This window comes from Aotus nancymaae, unplaced genomic scaffold (genome assembly GCF_030222135.1).
Source record: "Aotus nancymaae isolate 86718 unplaced genomic scaffold, 86718_ANA_hifiasm-v0.15.2.pri h1tg000033l, whole genome shotgun sequence".
NCBI classification, from domain to species: domain Eukaryota; kingdom Metazoa; phylum Chordata; class Mammalia; order Primates; family Aotidae; genus Aotus; species Aotus nancymaae.
Genome location: NW_026988447.1, coordinates 52,311,192 through 52,330,207, shown reverse-complemented (window position 1 = coordinate 52,330,207; position 19,016 = coordinate 52,311,192). Strand labels below are relative to the sequence as shown.

Genomic DNA, 19,016 nt, shown 5'->3' with positions numbered 1-19,016 from the left:
AAAACTCCTTAAATTCTTGTGCCACTATAAAAAAGAAACTTTGACAAATTAAGTAAAACTTAGTTACATAAGCTTTATAGTGTTATTCAAATAAAGGACGTAAATTTAATACAATGAATAGAAATGTCTAAAACTAAATTTGACATACTATGTTTAGTAATAAAAGATATAACCTCCAAGTTCTATATTTAATTTAGTTTCTGAATTTGACTCCCATAAAAATGATATAAAGAGTATCTTTTTTGTAAGTATGTTGTGCAAACTATTCTTAATAACTATAAGATGTCAGTTCCTACTTCAGGCTAATAAAACTTAAAGCTCTCAGAGAATAGCTTTAAGAGAGTATAATCTTTGAAAACTCTCTTTATTTGCTTGGGTAGGAAATTACTATTGGGATAGAGTTGTGTACTCAAACCAATAAAAGCTACAATTGAAAACTGAAAAAATGTTTCACTGTGGATTTTCTGTTACACTCACTGCTAATGATCAGTGCAAGTTGAACCGTACGAAGGTAGCATCTGAGCATATGTTAATATGCTGACTGCTGCTGCTCAGGCACTTTTGGCTCATCATGTTCTGCCATGCATGATAAGCAGATTCTCTGATGATTCTTGTCTTTCTACTACAGCAAAACGTTCTGTCTATATGCATCTGTATATCATTTGGACTTCACTTGTTATGCACTGAGTTATAAACAGAAAGGCATATACCAAAATTATATGGTTATACTCACTTGTAGGGTAGCCATGTAGAGGACCTGGAATATGCTATTATTTTCTTTATTAGGTTATTATTGAAATGTAAACAGAGAAGTAAAAACTTAAAAAACTTGTAGCAAGCTCATGGACCCCCGTGGGTACACCCCTAGAGCCTTTGGGACAGTACTCTTTTGGAATATAACGTGGCTCTATGAATGCACATTCCTTCCTGCCTTTCAAGTCCACACTGCTGGGTGCTAAGAAAGTTGTACTGTTTTTCTAACATTCAGATACAAGACAACATACAGAACTGTGTCAAGAAGAATTTAAAGGGAAATTTTTCTTTCTCGGCCTGAGATGTCACTCCAGGGTTATAAAGGGGGCAAGTCTTAATGATATCCATCTGTTGCAGATTAAAATAGGTGGGGCTCAACATTGGAATTCCTTGTCCAGAGTTTGACTATGGGCATAAGCACAGTTGATTTTAGGATCTGAGTGTCCTAGGGACATAAAGCAGCAAGGCAGAGAGAGGATAGTCTTACATTTGTCTGAGACTTTCTCCCAAAGGAGCTGCTTTTGCCTAATTTTCTCTTTATTATGCTTTTATGTGTGAAATCTCCTGGTTGAGCAAAGAAAACGGTCTATTTTAAAAGCATGCTTTTCCTCCTACTTATCCTTGATTTGAAAAATCTTGCTTTTATCGTAATCAGTGGGAAACACAGCATGGCAAACACATTGCTGTATCTCTCTCCATGAATGTTTGAATCCTCTTTCATCTCTGTATTGATTGAAGATAACCAGGATAACCACTGTTTATCCAAAGCACTTGTGTCAAGAGCTTTAATCACAGATTGACCTCATTGTAGGGTATGATGTGCATGTGTTTGTGTGGAGTGGGGAGAAGTATATTTCTATGCAAATATATACATTTGAGCTTCAATAATGTCAACATTCACACATAAATTTTAAAACCTCGTTTTATTTCTTTCCATGAAATTCACATTCTTGGACTATTTTATAATAATATTTCCATGTAATGCATTTTCTCACTGTGGGGGAAACTAAATCCCTTAAGGATTCTAGAAGAATTCAACTTATACGAAGGTCTCCTATGACTGAACTGCTGAAGTGGTCCTTGGCAGGATGGCTCAGATATTACATTTCCATTGGACCCAGACCTTTCAGAACACTGGGAGCATTGTTTTCTAAAATTCTAAAGATTTTCTGTAACTTTGACATGCATCCATTTTTTAAAAGTCTGATTTAGAAAAGAGAGAACCAGTTATGAAAACTTTTTCTTACTCTATAACATCAAAAGCAATCCTCAATGTCATGTCCACTCCCCAGAGAAGGTTCAAAGACGGTCTATGACATACTCGTCAGCAATACCTGAGGCCCCACAAGACCATCATCAGCTGCTCTAGGCTTCTGCAGTGCTCTTTCTAGGTGTCTCTTCATCCCTTTGGGGTTACGGTCTTCCTCTAGCTCCACCTGTTCACAGCATTCTTTTTTATAGGAACAGTAAAGCAACCTGATCTTTTGCTGAGTTTAATTATGTTAGGCATGTAGAGGGAGACAGACAATTGGCTTCTTAATGCAAAGCAGCCTTTATCACCTGTTTGTTTTCTCATTCTCAAATGAATGTGTTTCTGAGTAGTTTGTCTCAGGCTGGCTCTTAATTTTTCTAAGTGCATGTAGATGGGTGATAGCTGTGAGGCTAGGGAGGGTAGTCAAGAATTTCCTCTCCAGTTGAGGCACTTTATTTAGCAAGTGCCGTAACTTACAGAGTAAATATGTAGATGAAAGGCATAACTGTGGTTAACACAGATGAAACAAACCTATAGCTCTCAGGCCAGAAATCTGTAGTAATATCCACTGTGATATTTGAAAGTGTTGGACAGGATAGCAGATAAAACTTACAGCTCTAAACTGATAAACAAATATTAAATTTTAAGTCTTCCACTAATTAAATATGTGTAAATATGTGACTTTGAAAAATTTCTAAATCTCTTTCCTCATCTATTAAATGGGCATGAGAATAGTTTTTTTTCTCTTAGTATTGTTGTATTTGTGATATAATACACGTGACTCCTTTAGCTCTGCTCCTGACCCACAGTAAACACTCAATGTTAACTATAAGCATTTCCTTTATGTACAAATTGGAAGCACTTTCTAGGAACAGCCTCTGATATAATATATAGCACACGGATTTGTTTTAGAAAAACTTTATATACAGGAATAATCATATTTTATATCTGTAACCTAATACTATTTAATTTCTATTGTTTTATAGTAAAATTAATATTTCTTGTGAGATGTTAATATAATACATAGTATTATAATTCACTTTTAAGTGCTGTGACAACAAACCTGAAGGTAGGAAATCTTGGAATTTAGCATTTGCTGCAAACAGCAAAATAAATTTCACAGAATAGTCATTTAAATATGAGTCACAGTTCAGTTGCTACAGCATTGCGGATATTCTTGGGGCACTCTGCCATCGGCACAGCCTTCAGGAAGGATGAAGAGTGAAGAACAGTGTGATATTAATCATACAATGAAGCATTTCTAAAGAATCAGGGCATGAATTCCAGATGTATAGATTTCAGTCACACCTTTCAACTCTTAATAAGTAATCTATCTCATTTACAAACATATAAGCCACTTGGTATTTGGGTTAAAAGTGAGGTAATTTAGTTCTGTGGTTTTCAGTCTTCCCATGTGTAAATCATTTTAACAGTTTGCAAGTAATTCCATATTTGAAACTCCCAGAGAAAATACTTCCATTTCTATCTCTGTACATCACCACGGATCATAACAAATAGCTGATAGAGTGTGCCAAGAGGTTCCTGCCAAGTACATTCTTTGAGGGAGGGAGGCAGTGTAGCCTAGTGAGGAGAATGTTTGATTGAGTCATCAAACCTTCATCTCACTTCTTAATAGGTAAATTATGTCTCTTTTTATGCTACCATTTACCATTTTCTCTTTAGTCAGATGTTACATCACAAGAAAAATTATAACAGTTATGCAGGTGTCTTGGGACCTAGCAAAAGTTTGTCATCATTATTATGTTAAGGTTTAAAAGTCAGACTTCATAACCAAGCCAGAGGGGCGGCATGATTGCAACTGTGCATCTGGAGCAACTCTCTTTAGGACTTTTCACGGACAAAATTCAGCTGATTCTCCCAGCATCCGATTTTGAGAAAAGTGTGGGAAGATGAGAAACTTAAAAAGCAGTCCCCCCATCCAGAGTGACCATCTTTACCAAAAGATTTTAGTCTGGTATTATGTCAGCTGGTTCAAATTTAATCATGTTTTCTCAGAATCACTGGGATCACAAAATTTGCATCAGCCCAGTCCACACCTGCCAAGAAGTGTTATCCGCTTTCTTCAAAGCACCCTCATAGCTTTCTGTTATTCACTTATAATGAGACCAGATGACTGGCAAGTGACCCATACTCAGTGTCCTCCCTCAGAAGCATCTGAAAACCAACAGGAAAGAAAGAGAAAGAAAAAACAGTAGCTTTAATTTCTTTAGCTTTCTGATTCTTTTTTGACTTGACGCTAAGCTCAGTATAAAGTTGTTAGAATCTTGAAGCTAAAATGAATAATAGCAGTATTTGAGGCTAGTATCAATACATCTTCGAATGTGGCTGAAGATTTTGAATAAAGCAGTAACAATTATTTCCATTTTAATGGTTCTTTTATACTCTAAAATACTGACTTTTAATGTACTTAACTCTCTAGAAATATTGTGAAGTTGCTACCTTATACAGTGAATGATTATTCAATGTTTTAAACTCAGTATTATTGAAATTTTTCCAACTAAAGCTTTTCTGACTTCAGTGTAAACATTCTTGTCTTTCTGTATTCGATACATTTTTATTTCATCAATAGTTCACTAAAAGTCTTTTCTTTTTCTCACAGTCTGACAGCAATGCAAGCTTTCTCCGTGCTGCCAGAGCAGGCAACCTGGACAAAGTTGTGGAATATCTGAAGGGGGGCATAGACATCAATACCTGCAATCAGGTAAGAAAGTGGCAGCTGGCTGTGTGTCGTACAATGAAGAAACACTCACTACATTCTCAGAGCCAAAAATTATTTGTGTCTTTATTAAAAATACTAAAATATCAGTGACTCAGACTCCTGAAGCCCTAATTTTGTCCCCTTCCCAACTTTTCAAGCATCAGATGTTTAGAGCTAATGTTGCTGAAAAGGTAGATAGGTCAATTTTGTTTATGAAATGATGTGGGCCACCTTTAGTTGGAATTTTGACCAAAAATGATGTTTTACTTCTCATTTATCATCTAGTAATCTAGATCTTGGCTTCTTTCCTTCTCTACTATATGCACTTTACTCATGGGAAACTAATTACAATTCAGTACAGAGAAATAAGAGGATAAAATTTTCTCATTATTAATTTTAAAATATGGCTTATAATGATAGTAATTTGAATATTATTGTAAATGAAGTGTCAATTCCTAATGTTCATTTAATAAGGATTTTAGAGAATATTATATACTTTGGATATTATTTGGTACCAATGTTGACACATTTGTGCTATTTTTGACTAAGATTTTTATATCATGAATTAAACTGTCTAGTGGACTGCAGTATTCACTTTAATGCTAAATGTTGTATTGTGTGTGTTGTGTGTGTGTTTGACAGAGACCTAACTAGGAAGTGAATAATTATGCCTAATTTTAAGTTAAAAGGAGGTAAATGTCATTACTGGATTCTAAATTATATGTAAATTCTTTTTTCTACATCCTGGTATATATTGAACCCAGTCATGTTTACCTTATAGGCCACTAAAATTAGTAAATCTTTCAAAAACAACTCTTCAAAAACTGAACCTGGTATCTTATCCTCAAACTTACTGTACTTCCAAATTCCTACCTGCTGATTTCCTCAGCAATGTGCCATTCCAACCCACCTGTTTCCCATTCCTCATCTTCCCCGTCTCCAGCCATCACTTATCTCTTTGTTCACCTTTTGCATCCAGATTACATGAGCTCAGATCACCTTGTAGTACTTAACAGAGTTGTCATAACAGCCTTCTTATTAGGTTCTGTCTTCAGTCTTGTCCACTCTGGTCAATTCTCCACACAATGCCTTGAGTGATAAATAAAATAAAAAATAAGATTACAACACTTACTTCCTCCCCAAACTTTCTATGGCTACTAATGCCCAGATCAGTGAGGTGGTTGTATCAAAATCATCTGCAGGCTTTTGCAAAGGGTACAGGATTTCCCTCCTTCCACTTCAGTCACTGGCATAGACAGCATTGTCACTGATGTCAATATTTCTCATATTTTACGGGAGTGTGTCTCTTATCATGAAAACATGTTGAGAGCTACTTGATGTTGGGAAAGGCATTCTGCTGTGGCCCTGAGAAGTCCTGCAGATACTTTGGGGAATAATAAGAATGAAAGACATTAGGATTGCTTTTGTTCTGGGCCATTTCTTAGGATGGTGCTTGCAGTGAGCAACCTTGAGGGGTTAGGCAATATCTCCCTCTAGATACAAGCAGGCCTGTGTGAATCCCCCAAGGTCAGTGTTCTCCTTTAACACAAGGCACATGTACAGGCATCCATCATTGTTTCTTTGTGTCAACCCCGTTAGACATTGGGGGAAGAAGGGGATAGGGAACTGGTGTAAACAACAGGCTGACACTTGGCCACTGCTTTTGCTGTGAATTACAATGTCCTTTGTTTCTGACCCAGAAGACTTATGTCTTCTTCCAGCATCATGAAACAGTAATGGTTTATCTTTTAACTTTTAGATAAGATAAAATCCCAAGAACTTTACACAGTTCTTAACACTGACCTGTTGCACAAAGTCAAATTACTGTGTCCCAATATGTAAAGCCTTCATATGCTGCCTCTGCATTCCTCCATCTTATTTTTCACTATAAATTTATCTGATATGGTCTTTTTGTGTTCTTCTGGACAAATAATTTGAACTTTAGATACATTACTTACCTTAAGAAAGAAAGAGCATTCAAACTTTCATATGGATATATGGACTTATTCTATAAAATGCCTATGAAGTTGAATATGAAATATTTAATAATTTTGAGGTAAACTCAGGTTTCTTTAAGTAGTTTAAATGCACTTCCCAAATATCAATTTATTAACTTTCTAAATTTGCTATATGTTAGAGAATAAGCAATGAAACTATTAGTTCATTTAGATAAACTTATCATAAATAATGCCAAAAAAGAGAACCCAAGGAAAATGAAGCTCATTTCAAACCAAGTCTACTTCACACTGAAGTATAACAAACATATTAATTATACAAAAGGTCTTAGGGTTATTTTAAGAAAGAATAATCTCTCAATAGGAAATACTCAGTTCTTATCATCTTATAGACCAACCTAACTTCTTGAGTTAGCTTTCTCTTATAGTGGCCAGCCCTCCACTAACACGTCACTATAAAAGGCAAGAACATTTATTTCTGTGAGAAGGCAACACGATGTCACGAAGCCCATACAAAATTTAGAGCCCACAGGTTCAAATTCAAGTTTTACCTCTACTTTTAAGAAGTCATTTCACTTCAGAAAGTGACACTTTTCTAACTTGTAAAACAGGATAAAAACAGTACATATGATGCTTATATCCCTGGGGTTGAAATATAAGTTACATTATTAAATATAAAAGGACTTTCTAAGGTATATGTGTTCTAATTACAATTACTGTGTATAATTCACCAAGCATTATACAAATTAAAATTGACTTATACCCAAAATATAAGGTTGATTCTCCTCAATTCCCTGAACTCACCAGGTATAAAGTAAAAGCAAGGCCAGGTGTAGTGGCTCACACCTATAATCCCAGCACTTCGGGATTATAGTGGGAGGCTGAGGCAGGAGAGTTTCTTGAGCCCAGGAGTTCCAGGCTGCAGTGAGCTATGATCGTGCCACTGCACTTCAGCCTGGGTTGGTGACAGAGTAAGACCCTGACTCTCAAAAAATAAATAAATAAAACAGGCCAGGCGTGGTGGCTCACACCTGTAGTCCCAGCACTTTGGGAGGCCGAGGGGGGTGGATTGCCTGAGGTCAGGAGTTCAAGACCAGTCTGGCTAACATAGTGAAACCCCGTATCCACTAAAAATACAAAGAATTAGCCAGGCGTGGCGACATGCACCTGTAATCTCGGCTACTTGGGAGGCTGAGGCAGGGGAATTGCTTGAACCAGGGAGGTAGAGGTTGCAGTGAGCCGAGATCATGCCATTGCACTCCAGCCTGGGTGGCAGAGCGAGACTCCATCTCTAAACAAACAAACAAACAAAATCCTCAAAGTAAATGTGGTCTGATACTGGTTCTGTATTTTTATTAATACTATGCAAGACAGTATATTAATTAAAGATTAGGGAAATAAAGTGACTAATGTTACCCACTTAGCTACTGTGTATCAGACTTTGTGCTGGGGCTTTACATGTGATGATTATCAATCAACTGAGATGAAATCTTGTGAGATAGGGATCAGCTCAAGTTTACAAATGTAGAAACTGGGCCCACAATAGTTAAGCGACATTCCCAGGGCCACACAGATCTCTGTCTTCCATGCCTAAGCTTTTTCCTGCTACAGGATATCTTTTTGAGTAGCTATTTGGAGCTGCCCTTCAAAGTAATACAGTGGTGGTCCTTTATCTTAAACCTCAAAACTTATTTTTTATCTACTACTGCTAATATAAAAGAACTTTATTCATAGGTAGTTACAGGATCTTTTAAGTCAAAGAGCACCACCACCAGGATTATTGCTAAAAGTCAAATAAAATATAGAACAGGAAATCATTTCCAAATACCCAGGAAAGTAAAAGAGGCAACTATTCAGCCAAACTATTGCTATTTCTAATATGCAATATTCAAAACTAATATAGCATATGAAAGAAGAAAAGAAAATGTATCCTCTATTTTGCTGCTAAGACTGAGTTTCTAGGGAGCATTACGACATGTAATGTAGAAACCAGGACTTTCTGTACTCTGTTGTATTTCTCAATGAAAGGCAATCTGGGCTGCACCAGCTTTCCAAAAATATCACATGTGTTGGCGTGCTAAGATTCCTTAAACTGAAATTTGAATCAATGTTTTTTCTTTATAAAATTGGTCTCACAACTACCATGAGAAGTTTAAAATGTAATTCCCAAATACTATTTTGCTTTTAATTATTTAAATGATATGGAAAAAATTCATAAATGCTGCGCAAGAAAACACTCTTAAAAGAATGTCGAGATTTCATTATTCTTTTTGAAATGATTACGAATAGGGTTGTTAACTTTTATTTTCTTTAAAAGATTAAACTAGTCATCTATTTACCATATTATTTCTTGTACATTCAGAAGAGAGAATACATCTTAGCATTCAATTTATTTAAGAAACTCATAAAGATTTATATTCTTACCTGTTACCTAGCATAATTTAATGCTGTTACAAACAAGATAAGCATGCAGAGATTAAAAATTGAGTATATAATATATTGATAAAAGTTTATGGTCAGTTACAAGCCAATAAAAACCCCAGAAGATTCAGATACTTTTACCATGTACACAATTTACTGGTTTCACTGTAGTGACTTCGAAATGAAAGACTATCACTTAGCATTTATTTAATACAATCCTAGATATGACACCAGTGATTAACAGGTTTTAAAATGCCCTGACTTTTGGTTTTGACCTTTTACTACTAGAGTGTAAAGGTGAAAAATTAACAGTTAAATCCTGTGTTTCCTTTTTCATAAGCAGAAGGCAAGGTTGAAGCACCATTTTCAAAACAATATTAATGTTCCTCAAATAGCAGACCTTTAACAACAAGAAGATACACCCAACAATGACTTTAGCATATGCTCACACAGTATGACTCAGACCATGAAACATATTTGGAAGTCACATTAACAATGTGGATGCTGGAAACCAAATTCTAGTTTTCTCCACTTACCAGCTGAGTGATCCTGGGCAATCAACTTCTGCAGGCCTGAGTTTTCTCAGTTGCAGTAACCATAAGAGCACTGAAGTTTTAGGGTTGTTTTGATGATTAAGTGAGATGTTTGCAAAATGCTTGGCAGAGCAATTACTCAATAAATATTAATGAAAATGATTCATATTATAATAATGTAATCTTTTCATATTGATTCTCAGCCTAAGCTTTAGCAAAAGTAGTACTGATTCTCACAAGCATGACAGAACATGAAAGGTATTGCCATAGCCTGTATCACCAAATAGGAAAAAAATTATGATTCGAAGCAATTTGGTAAAGTTACTGTTTATTTGAGTTGCATTAAACTGAGATGTTTTTCTGGAGCTAAAATCTTGTTGACAAATGCCATTTAGATTCATCTGGTTTAGATTTCTTTTTAAAATTACTGAAAACAATTCTATTAGCCTGGGACCTTATAAAAGCAACAAAAATGAATAGGAGAGAATTAGATTCATGAAATTAATGGATTACGAAATGAACTATATGCAGTTTTCTAACCAGTTAAAGTAGGCACAAATATATATACAAAAATATAGCAATATAGCTAAATGCTTATTATTGACTCCTCATTTAGAAGAAGCAAAAGGCGATGTTTCCATCTGGTTCTTGTTATGTGGTTTTGGATTCTGTACCATCCTGTAGTCTCTTTCAATGCATGAGTGCTGGTTCTTGCTCTGTACTGGGTAGTGCTGATTCAGGTTAGAATTGAGTAACACCTGTCTAATATTTTGAGTACTTATAATTTTCAGTTTCGTTGTTGATATTTGTTCAATGTAGAGTAAACCCAGTAGAGCGTTTTCATCAACTACTTGTCCCCGGCTCTAAGAAGTTTTGACCTATTTACAATTAGACAGGTTTATAAAGATTTTGAAATGTGACAGCTTCATGTAAATTATTTATATGACTGTTTTCTTAAGTACTCTGTTAGAACGGTTTAGATTAGAACACTTTATATTTTGGAAATTCTCTTGAACACTTTCTATGGCTAAACAATATGGATTTTAATACCTGATTCCAAGCAGCCACTTGACTCTTCCTAGCTCATTTCAGATAGAGATCTCAGTAGAATCACAGCATTCTTTTCTGACAGTCTGAACTCAGGGGCACTATTTGTTCATCTACTTATTCAAACATGTATTGTGTATTTACTCAGTGGCAGGCTCTGTCCTAGGTGCTGGGGATGGAGCAGTACAGAGAGACAAAAACTCTACTCTTATATAGCTCATAATCTACAACTTTAGAAGAGAAAAGGTAGTACATGATATGGAGAAAAATACTGCATGGGAGAAGGAGAGAGGAGTGGAATGGAAGCAGCGCATCACTTTAGATAGGATGGGCAAACGAAAACCTGAAAAGTTGAGCAAGGAGGACATGCACACTGTGGAGGGAGCGCATTTTAGGAGAAAGCTTGACAGGTGAGAGAACCCCACAGAGGGAGCATGCTGGCATGTTCAAGGGCCAGCAAGGAAGCCAGCCTGCCTGGAGTAGAATGAGGGAGGGGAAGCGTAGGAGGAGGTTGCGGAGAGCAGAAAACAGCATCAGGTCATGTAAGGCCTTGTAGGCTATTTTAAGAACTTTGGCTTTAATTCTGAATGAGCAGAGAAATGATTAGAGGGTTTTTAGTAGAGAAGTGACATACGCTGACAAGTCTTAATAGTAACAATCAGACTGAAAGGGAGCAAGGGCAGAAGCAGAGAACACTTTTGTGATACTTTAGGTGAGAAGTGAGATGTTTTACAGTAGAGCAACAGACAGGAGAATTGGTGAGAAGAGGTTGGATTCTAGATATGTTTCAAAGGTACAGCTGATGTTGCTGATGGAGTTAATGTAGGATGAAGGCAAAAGAGGAATTCGACGTGAGGGTTGAGGTCACAATGGAAAGAAAGAGCTGAAGTTTTATTAACTGAGATGGAGAAGACTGTGTGATGAGCAGGTTTCAGGGAATACTCAGCAGGACAGTTTGGAACATGTTAAGTTTGATTTGTCTGTGTGATATCCAAGATATTGAGTAGGCAGTTGGATATATGAGTTTTCTAGGGTCCAGAAAAAAGATTTTGGCCTGAAGTATACATTTTGGCACACCCAGTATATAGATAGTATTCAAAACCGTGATACTGTATGAAGTCACCAAAAGAGAGAGTGTTTATGAAAAATAGAATAGGTTCACGGGCTGAGCCCTGGAGTACTACAATATTTAGAGGTCAGGACAATGAGAGGACACCAAGGAGAATGGGAAAGAGTGTCCGGGGTTATAGGAGGAAAACCTGAAGAGTGTGATTTCTTAGAAGCCAAGTGAAAAAATTATTTTCTGGTGGATGAAATGATAAATTCTGTAAAATACTGTTGATCCAATAAGCCAAGGAACTGAACAACAGCCTTAGTACTGTGATGGAAACTGGTAACTTGATAAATGCAATTTTGGTGGAGTCGAGGAGTGAGAGTTGGACTGGAGCTCATTCAATACATGATGGGGAGACCAAGGCCTTCTTCAAGGGCTCTTTCTGTCAAAGAAAGAAGAGAACAAGAAAGGAGACTAGAAGAGTAAGTGGAATCAAGAGAGGCTTTTTTTTGCAATAGGAAAGAAATAATAGCTTTGTTTTGTTGAAAAAATAACAGAAAAGGAAAAATCAATAATTTGAGAGAGAAAGAGAGAGAGAGAGAGATGGGAGCATTACTGGATGGTGTCCTTGAGTTGATGAGAAGGGGTGACGGAGCTTGGTGCACAAGTAGAGGGATTGGCTTTTGCTAGAATCATGGTAGTTCAGGAAAAGGAAAGGTAGTATATGGGCAGAGGAGCAGGAAGTAGTGTGGGTGCCATGCTGGGAGCTGGATGTGGGGGGGAAGTTCTCATTGCTTCTAAATTTTTCAGTGAAATATGAGTCTAGGTTATCAGCTGAGAGTAAAGATAGAAGAGGAGGGGATGGAGGTGGAGGAGGGAGAAGGCGTGAAATAATAATCCAGGAGAGTGGGAGAGATAGCAATTGAGGGTAAGATGGTACGATTGTCAGGCAGCATTAAGGGTCTGCTTGAGCATCATGATCAAGAATTTAAAGTGAGTCCAGGTGGCATATGTGTGTTCTTCTGCAGCTACATTAAGAAATGGGATCACATGGGGAGTTATATATAGCCAAGAATGTGGTTTACCTAAACATGTATGGCAGAACTAGAGAAACACAAGGGAACTGAGGATGCATATAAGGGAATGAATAAAATAAAGATAAAGACTATGCATAGAATTCACGCCAAGTGAGGAGATAAGTGGGCACTGTGAAAAGATGAATAGGCTCTAAGTATCAAGGATTGAAGGATTGCTGGAGTTGGATGAGTAGATTAGCAAGAGAGTAAGTGGTGCTCCGAGGGTTGGATGCTTAAAATTAAAAGACTAGAGGAAGTTTATAATTATTGGAAAGGAAAATGTCTAGCCTGTGACCATGGAAGTGAGTGGATAAGGTAGAGAAAAGGAAAATCATTAGCAGAGAGGAATTCACGAACCTGAAAACTTGGAGTTTTGGAAAAATCACCTATGTATACATAGGAGAAAGTGGCAGTGAGCTAGAAGCTAAAATCTTCAAGGGACAAGGAATGGGGTAAAGAGGATATAGGCTGAGACATCAGGAGGTTAAAAAAAGTGGGGGAGGAAAAATAGTTTAAAAGAGCAATGAGAAGCAAGGAGCAAAATATAGCTCCCCCAAGTTCAGTGATTAAAGGGAATATGGAGGGTGGTGGTGGTAAGTATCCATCACTTGAGTAGACTTCAGGGAAGCAGTGTCTTTGGATTTCAGTTAAAGCAAGAAGCTTAAAAGGGTTATTCAGGGAAGAGATTTAGCCCAGAGTTCTTGCTAATGACTACACTCATGCATTCTAAAGAATCAGTATGGGAGTTTTGGGAAATGGGAAGTGATAGGAGACAGAATCAGAAAAGGAGGTATACAGAGGTGGAGAAGGATAAGATTTGCAGGGATGATGGTGGAGCTGGTGACTACCATAAACCAGGATAGAGGACATGATAAGTTTAGCCCAGACAGTCCCAAGCAGATAGTGATGGTGACACGGTAGAGACTGCCTGCAGCAAGAGTTGGGGGAATCTATCCAGGAGTCTGTAGAGTTCAGGAGTCCCATCTTGATTTTTGCTGTTGGAGACCAGCAGAGGAAAGATCTTAATCCAAATGTGTACTTGCTGCAACTCTTCCAGTATGTACTACACAGGTGGTGTGTGAGAGGAGGTGAAGCTGCCATTCCTGCCTAATCATTTTTCTCCCATTATTACTTTAACTTCTGGGATACAAGTGTGGAATGCACAGGTTTGTGACTTAGGTATACATGTGCCATGGTGGTTTACTGCACCGATCAACCCATCATCTACATTAGGTATTTCTCCTAATGCTATCCCTCCCCTAGGTCTCCACCCCTGGACAGGCCCTGGTATGTGATGTTCACCTCCCTGTGTCCATGTGTTCACATTGTTCAACTCCTACTTATAAGTGAGAACATGCAGTGTTTGATTTTCTGTTCCTGTGTTAGTTTGCTGAGAATGATAGTTTCCAGCTTCATCCATGTCTCTGCAGAAGACATGAACTCATCCTTTTTTATGGTTGCATAGTATTCCATGGTGTATATGTGCCACATTTTCTTTATTCAGTTTTTGGATTGACTCCAAGTCTTTGCTGTTGTGAATAGTGCTGCAATAAACATACGTGTGCATGTGTCTTTAGAGTAGAATGATTCATAATCTTTTGGGTATATACCCAGTAGCGGGATTGTTGGGTCAAATGGTATTTCTGGTTCTAGATCCCTGAGGAATTGCCACACTGTCTTCCACAATGGTTGAACTAAAAGTGTTCCTATTTCTCCACATCCTCTCCAGCATCTGTTGTTTCCTGACATTTTAATGATCACCATTCTAACTGGCATGAGATCGTATCTCATTGTGGTTTTGATTTGCATTTCTCTAATGACTAGTGATGATGATCTTTTCTTCATATGTTTGTTGGCCACGTAAATGTCTTCTTTTGAGAATGTCTTCTTCTTCTCTTCATATCCTTTGCTCACGTTTTGATGAAGTTTGTTTTTTTTCTTGTAAATTTTTTTAAGTTCCTTGTAGATTCTGGGTATTAGCCCTTTGTCAGATAGATAGATTGCAAACATTTTATCCCATTCTGTAGATTGCCAGTTCACTCTGATAATAGTTTCTTTGGCTATGCAGAATCTCTTTAGTTTAATTAGATCCCATTTGTCAATTTTGGCTTTTGTTGCCATTGTTTTTGGTGTTTTAGTCATGAAGATTTTGCCCATGTCTATGTCCTGAATGGTATTGCCTAGGTTTTCTTCTAGGGTTTTTATGGTTTTAGGTCTTTAATCCACCTTGAGTTAATTTTTGTATAAGGTGTAAGGAAGGGGTCCAGTTTCAGTTCTATGCATAAGGCTAGTCAGTTTTCCCAACACCATTTATTAAATAGGGAAGGTGCAGCTTCAGCAGACCTAAACGTTTCTGCCTGCTGACTCTGAAGAGCAGTGGATCTCCCAGCACAGTGCTTGAGCTCTGCTAAGGGACAGACTGCCTCCTCAATTGGGTCCCTGACCCCTGTGCCTCCTGACTGGGAGACACCTCTCAGCAGAGGTTGACAGACACCTCATACAGGAGAGCTCCAGCTGGCATCTGACATGTGTCCTTCTGGAATGAAGCTTCCAGAGGAAGGAACAGGCAGCAATCTTTGCTATTCTGCAGTCTTTGCTGGTGATACCCAGAAAAATAGGGTCTGGAGTGGACCTCCAGCAAACTCCAGCAGACCTGCAGCAAAGGGTCCTGACTGTTAGAAGAAAAACTAACAAACAGAAAGGAATAGCATCAACATCAACAAAAAGGATGTCCACACAAAAACCCCATCCAAAGGTCACCAACATCAAAAACCAAAAGTAGGTAAATCCACGAAGATGAGGAAAAGACAGCTCAAAAAGGGTGAAAAAAGGATTTTAAACAGTGTTTTCCTCCCTCTGTAGAAGTTTTCCAGTGCTTTCCTACCCATCTTTCCTTGCCCTCCTGGATATCTCCTCTCTCTTTCTCTCTATCTCTATGTCTCTCTCTTTCTCTTTCTCTGTGTGTGTATGTGTGTGTGTGTGTGTGTGTGTGTGTGTGTATTGATGATTGTAAAGTAGTAAACGAATCCTATGATCCCTAGTTTTTTCAAGGCCTCTTCTCTTATGGAATACACAGAAGAAAAGAAAAAGGAAACCTTGTTTTCAAATGGCAATTTCTTCAAATTGGGGATTCTCTTCTTAGAAAAAAAGGACACTGTATAGAAGATAATTTGTCAGAATTAAGAAGTGGGTGTCAGAGGCCGGGAGCAGTGGCTCCAGCCTGTAATGCCAGTACTTTGGGAGGCTGAGGTGGGAAGATCACAAGGTCAGGAGTTTGAGACCAGCCTGGCTGATATGGTGAAATCCCATCTCTACTAAAAATACAAAAATTAGCTGGGTGTGGTGGTGGCACGCATCTGTAGTCCCAGCTACTCAGCTGAGGCAGGAGAATCACTTGAACACGGGAGGTTGCAGTGAGCGGAGATCATGCCGCTGCACTCCAGCCTGAGGAACAGAGCGAGACTCTGTCTAAAGAAGAAGAAGAAAGAGGAGGAGGAAGAAGAAGAAGAAGAAGAAGAAGAAGAAGAAAGAAGCAGCAGCAGCAGCAGCAGCAGTAGTAGTGGTGGAGTGGTTGTCAGATTGATGTGGGCATGATCAGAGCAACCTGTCTGTGAATGAACCTGCATATGTTTAAGTGTAGCGCCTCATGTACACAATTGTTTTTAGTCCCCATACTCAGTTCATTTTTTGCCTTTTTACTCAGAAATGAGAGGTCTTCAGGGTAGGATGAAAGAGACCAAGATGCAGATGAGCAAGAGCCCATAAAGGCATACCTTGGGGCATAAAGACGCTTCCCCATTCTACCCCTACCCCAAACTGTCATTACTTAAAAAAAGAAAGCTCTTTATGCAGGATGGAGTGGGCAGAGGGGACAGTCTGAAATGAATCTCTGCACCTTAGTGGGTATGCAGTCATTGCTAGAGTTGGTGAAGGCTGTTACTGCCCTTGGGAAAAAGAGAATTTGCAGTGTGATATTTCCTTTGAGAAATAAGGGAAGACAGCAATAGTGCCCATGGGAGGTAGAGGAGGGAAGCAGGCAGAGAAAACCATTTATCAGAAAGTTGAGAATATAGTTTCTCATCCAAAGTAACCATCAGAAGTTTTTCAAAAGATGTGTTATTCAAGTTACCTTGGAATTTTGAGTTTGGATGCCAAACTAATGATGGTCACTTCAGTCCTTTTTAACAACTTTTTTTAGTGAAATTTTTATGTGTTAAAGAAGGCACTAGTTTCTTATTAGCCAGTTCTGTCCCCAGCTAACAGTTTAGCAATATGCAGACAGGAAAGCAAGTCCCACAAACTGGGAATTTGGAACTTTAGCAACACAGGAAAATTGAAGAGTTTAAAAAGAAAAGCTCATAGAGTATACAAATATAAATAGGGTTAAAATTAAATTGACTGGGGAGGAAGGCTATCACTACACGAACCAATTTCAAAGAATGATTTATAAACATTTATAAATGTAAGCTTCAGTGTTGTGTAAAGACAGGAGCATGGTGACGGAAAGAACAAGACCCAGGATTGACACATAATAGATGTCCAATTAATATTTGATAAACAAATGATTGACTGAGCACTGGACATTGGACCAGCCACTGAAATCATTCTGAATCTCAAATTATCCGTTCATGAAGTGGGAAATAATAATATCGGGAATATCAAATAATAGTTACCTTTATTGCAAGCCTATTACATCCTTATTACACTGTGTGTGTGTGTGTGTGTGTGTGTGTGTGTGTGTGCTTAATCTTCACAACATAATTCTCTACATTAAAAGGAGATGATTGGGGCCTCAGGTGATACATATGAAAACCAGTTGTGTTGTGCACACACAGTTAGGAGACCAAATTATGGCTCTGATGGTTATATTTACACAGAATTTGGTTAACAAAGTTAGAGTAGCCACAGATGATTATTTCTCCCACATGAGAGTAGCTGGATGCACAAATTCTGAACAAGTACTAACAAGTATGTTCCTTTTGATTTTGGCTATAAAGTTTCTTAATAAATTGTCATAATTTCTTTTAGATAATTTATAGTCCTATGGGACATAGGAAAGCTTCTAATACTTAGGAAGGTTCTAGTCATGCCTCCTTAAGCATCCACTCTGCTTTCTAGATGGAAAGACCCACATATTATCAAGTTCTGTTTACAAACCATCTCTTAAAGCTATATTTCTTCTACTTATAGAGGGAAACTTCTTGTGGTATCCTAAGAAAATACATCTGTGTGCCTCAGTTTGAGAAAAACTGCATTGAAATTTGAATGTTTCCTCTAAGTGATTCCTTGACATCAACACAATCAGAAACATGACCAAGAACAAAAAATTACTAAATGTTAAGTAAATATGATTATCCAGATGGTCCAGAATATGCTTCTATTAATTTTTTTAGATTGGCACTAAAATAAACATGTAAAATTTAAAAATTATCATAGAACTCTGAGTTCTTAATAACAAAGGCTATTTAAAGTAAGTCCTTCCTTCAGAATCTAATTTCCTCTTGTGTATGTTAACAGTAACCAATTTGGGCCTCAGAGAGTGAATGTCTCCTGATTGTATTTCCGAAAATGGATATATTTATACTTGATTTTTTTTTTGAGACGGAGTCTCGCTCTGTCGCCAGGCTGGAGTGCAGTGGCGCAATCTCGGCTCACTGCAGCCTCCGCCTCCTGGGTTCAAGCGATTCTTCTGCCTCAGCCTCCCAAGTAGCTGGGACCACAGGCGCGCACCACCACGCCCGGCTAATTTTTTTGTATTTTTAGTAGAGACGAGGTTTCACCGTGTTGGCCAGGATGGTCTCGATCTCTTGACTTCGTGATCCGCCCGCCTCCGCCTCCCAAAGCGCTGGGATTACAGGTGTGAGCCACCGCGCCCGGCCTTATACTTGATTTGTTCATGCATTGGCTTGCAATTTGCTGACAAAATGTACAGTACCTGGATGATTTAAGCAAACCTCCTGTTTACTTTCATACTGCACATAGTATTAATTAGCCCATTTATTGTACAAGGATTATTTAAATACATCTTTTCTTGTGCCATGTACTATATTAGGTGTAGAGGTTACCAATATGAATAGGATGTGACCATTTCCCATGAAAAGCCTTGTTGGGAAGATAAACAGGAAATACACAAATATAATAAATTGGTGAAAAGAACCAAATTTTATGATTGCTCAGAGGATAAAGTGACTAAGCCAGCTTGTGTG

The 19,016-nt window shown here is 37.9% G+C and overlaps 1 protein-coding gene across 50 annotated transcripts in view; it reads left to right on the top strand.

Moving 5' to 3' along the window:
* Nucleotides 1-19,016, top strand: part of ANK2 (ankyrin 2) — a 678,679-nt gene that overhangs the window by 471,270 nt on the left and 188,393 nt on the right. For all 50 annotated transcript variants that reach the window (XM_064383969.1, XM_064383979.1, XM_064383978.1 and 47 more), the window contains one exon: nucleotides 4,626-4,727. In XM_064383969.1, coding sequence (XP_064240039.1) covers nucleotides 4,626-4,727 — 102 coding nt within the window. The remainder of the gene's footprint in view (nucleotides 1-4,625; nucleotides 4,728-19,016) is intronic.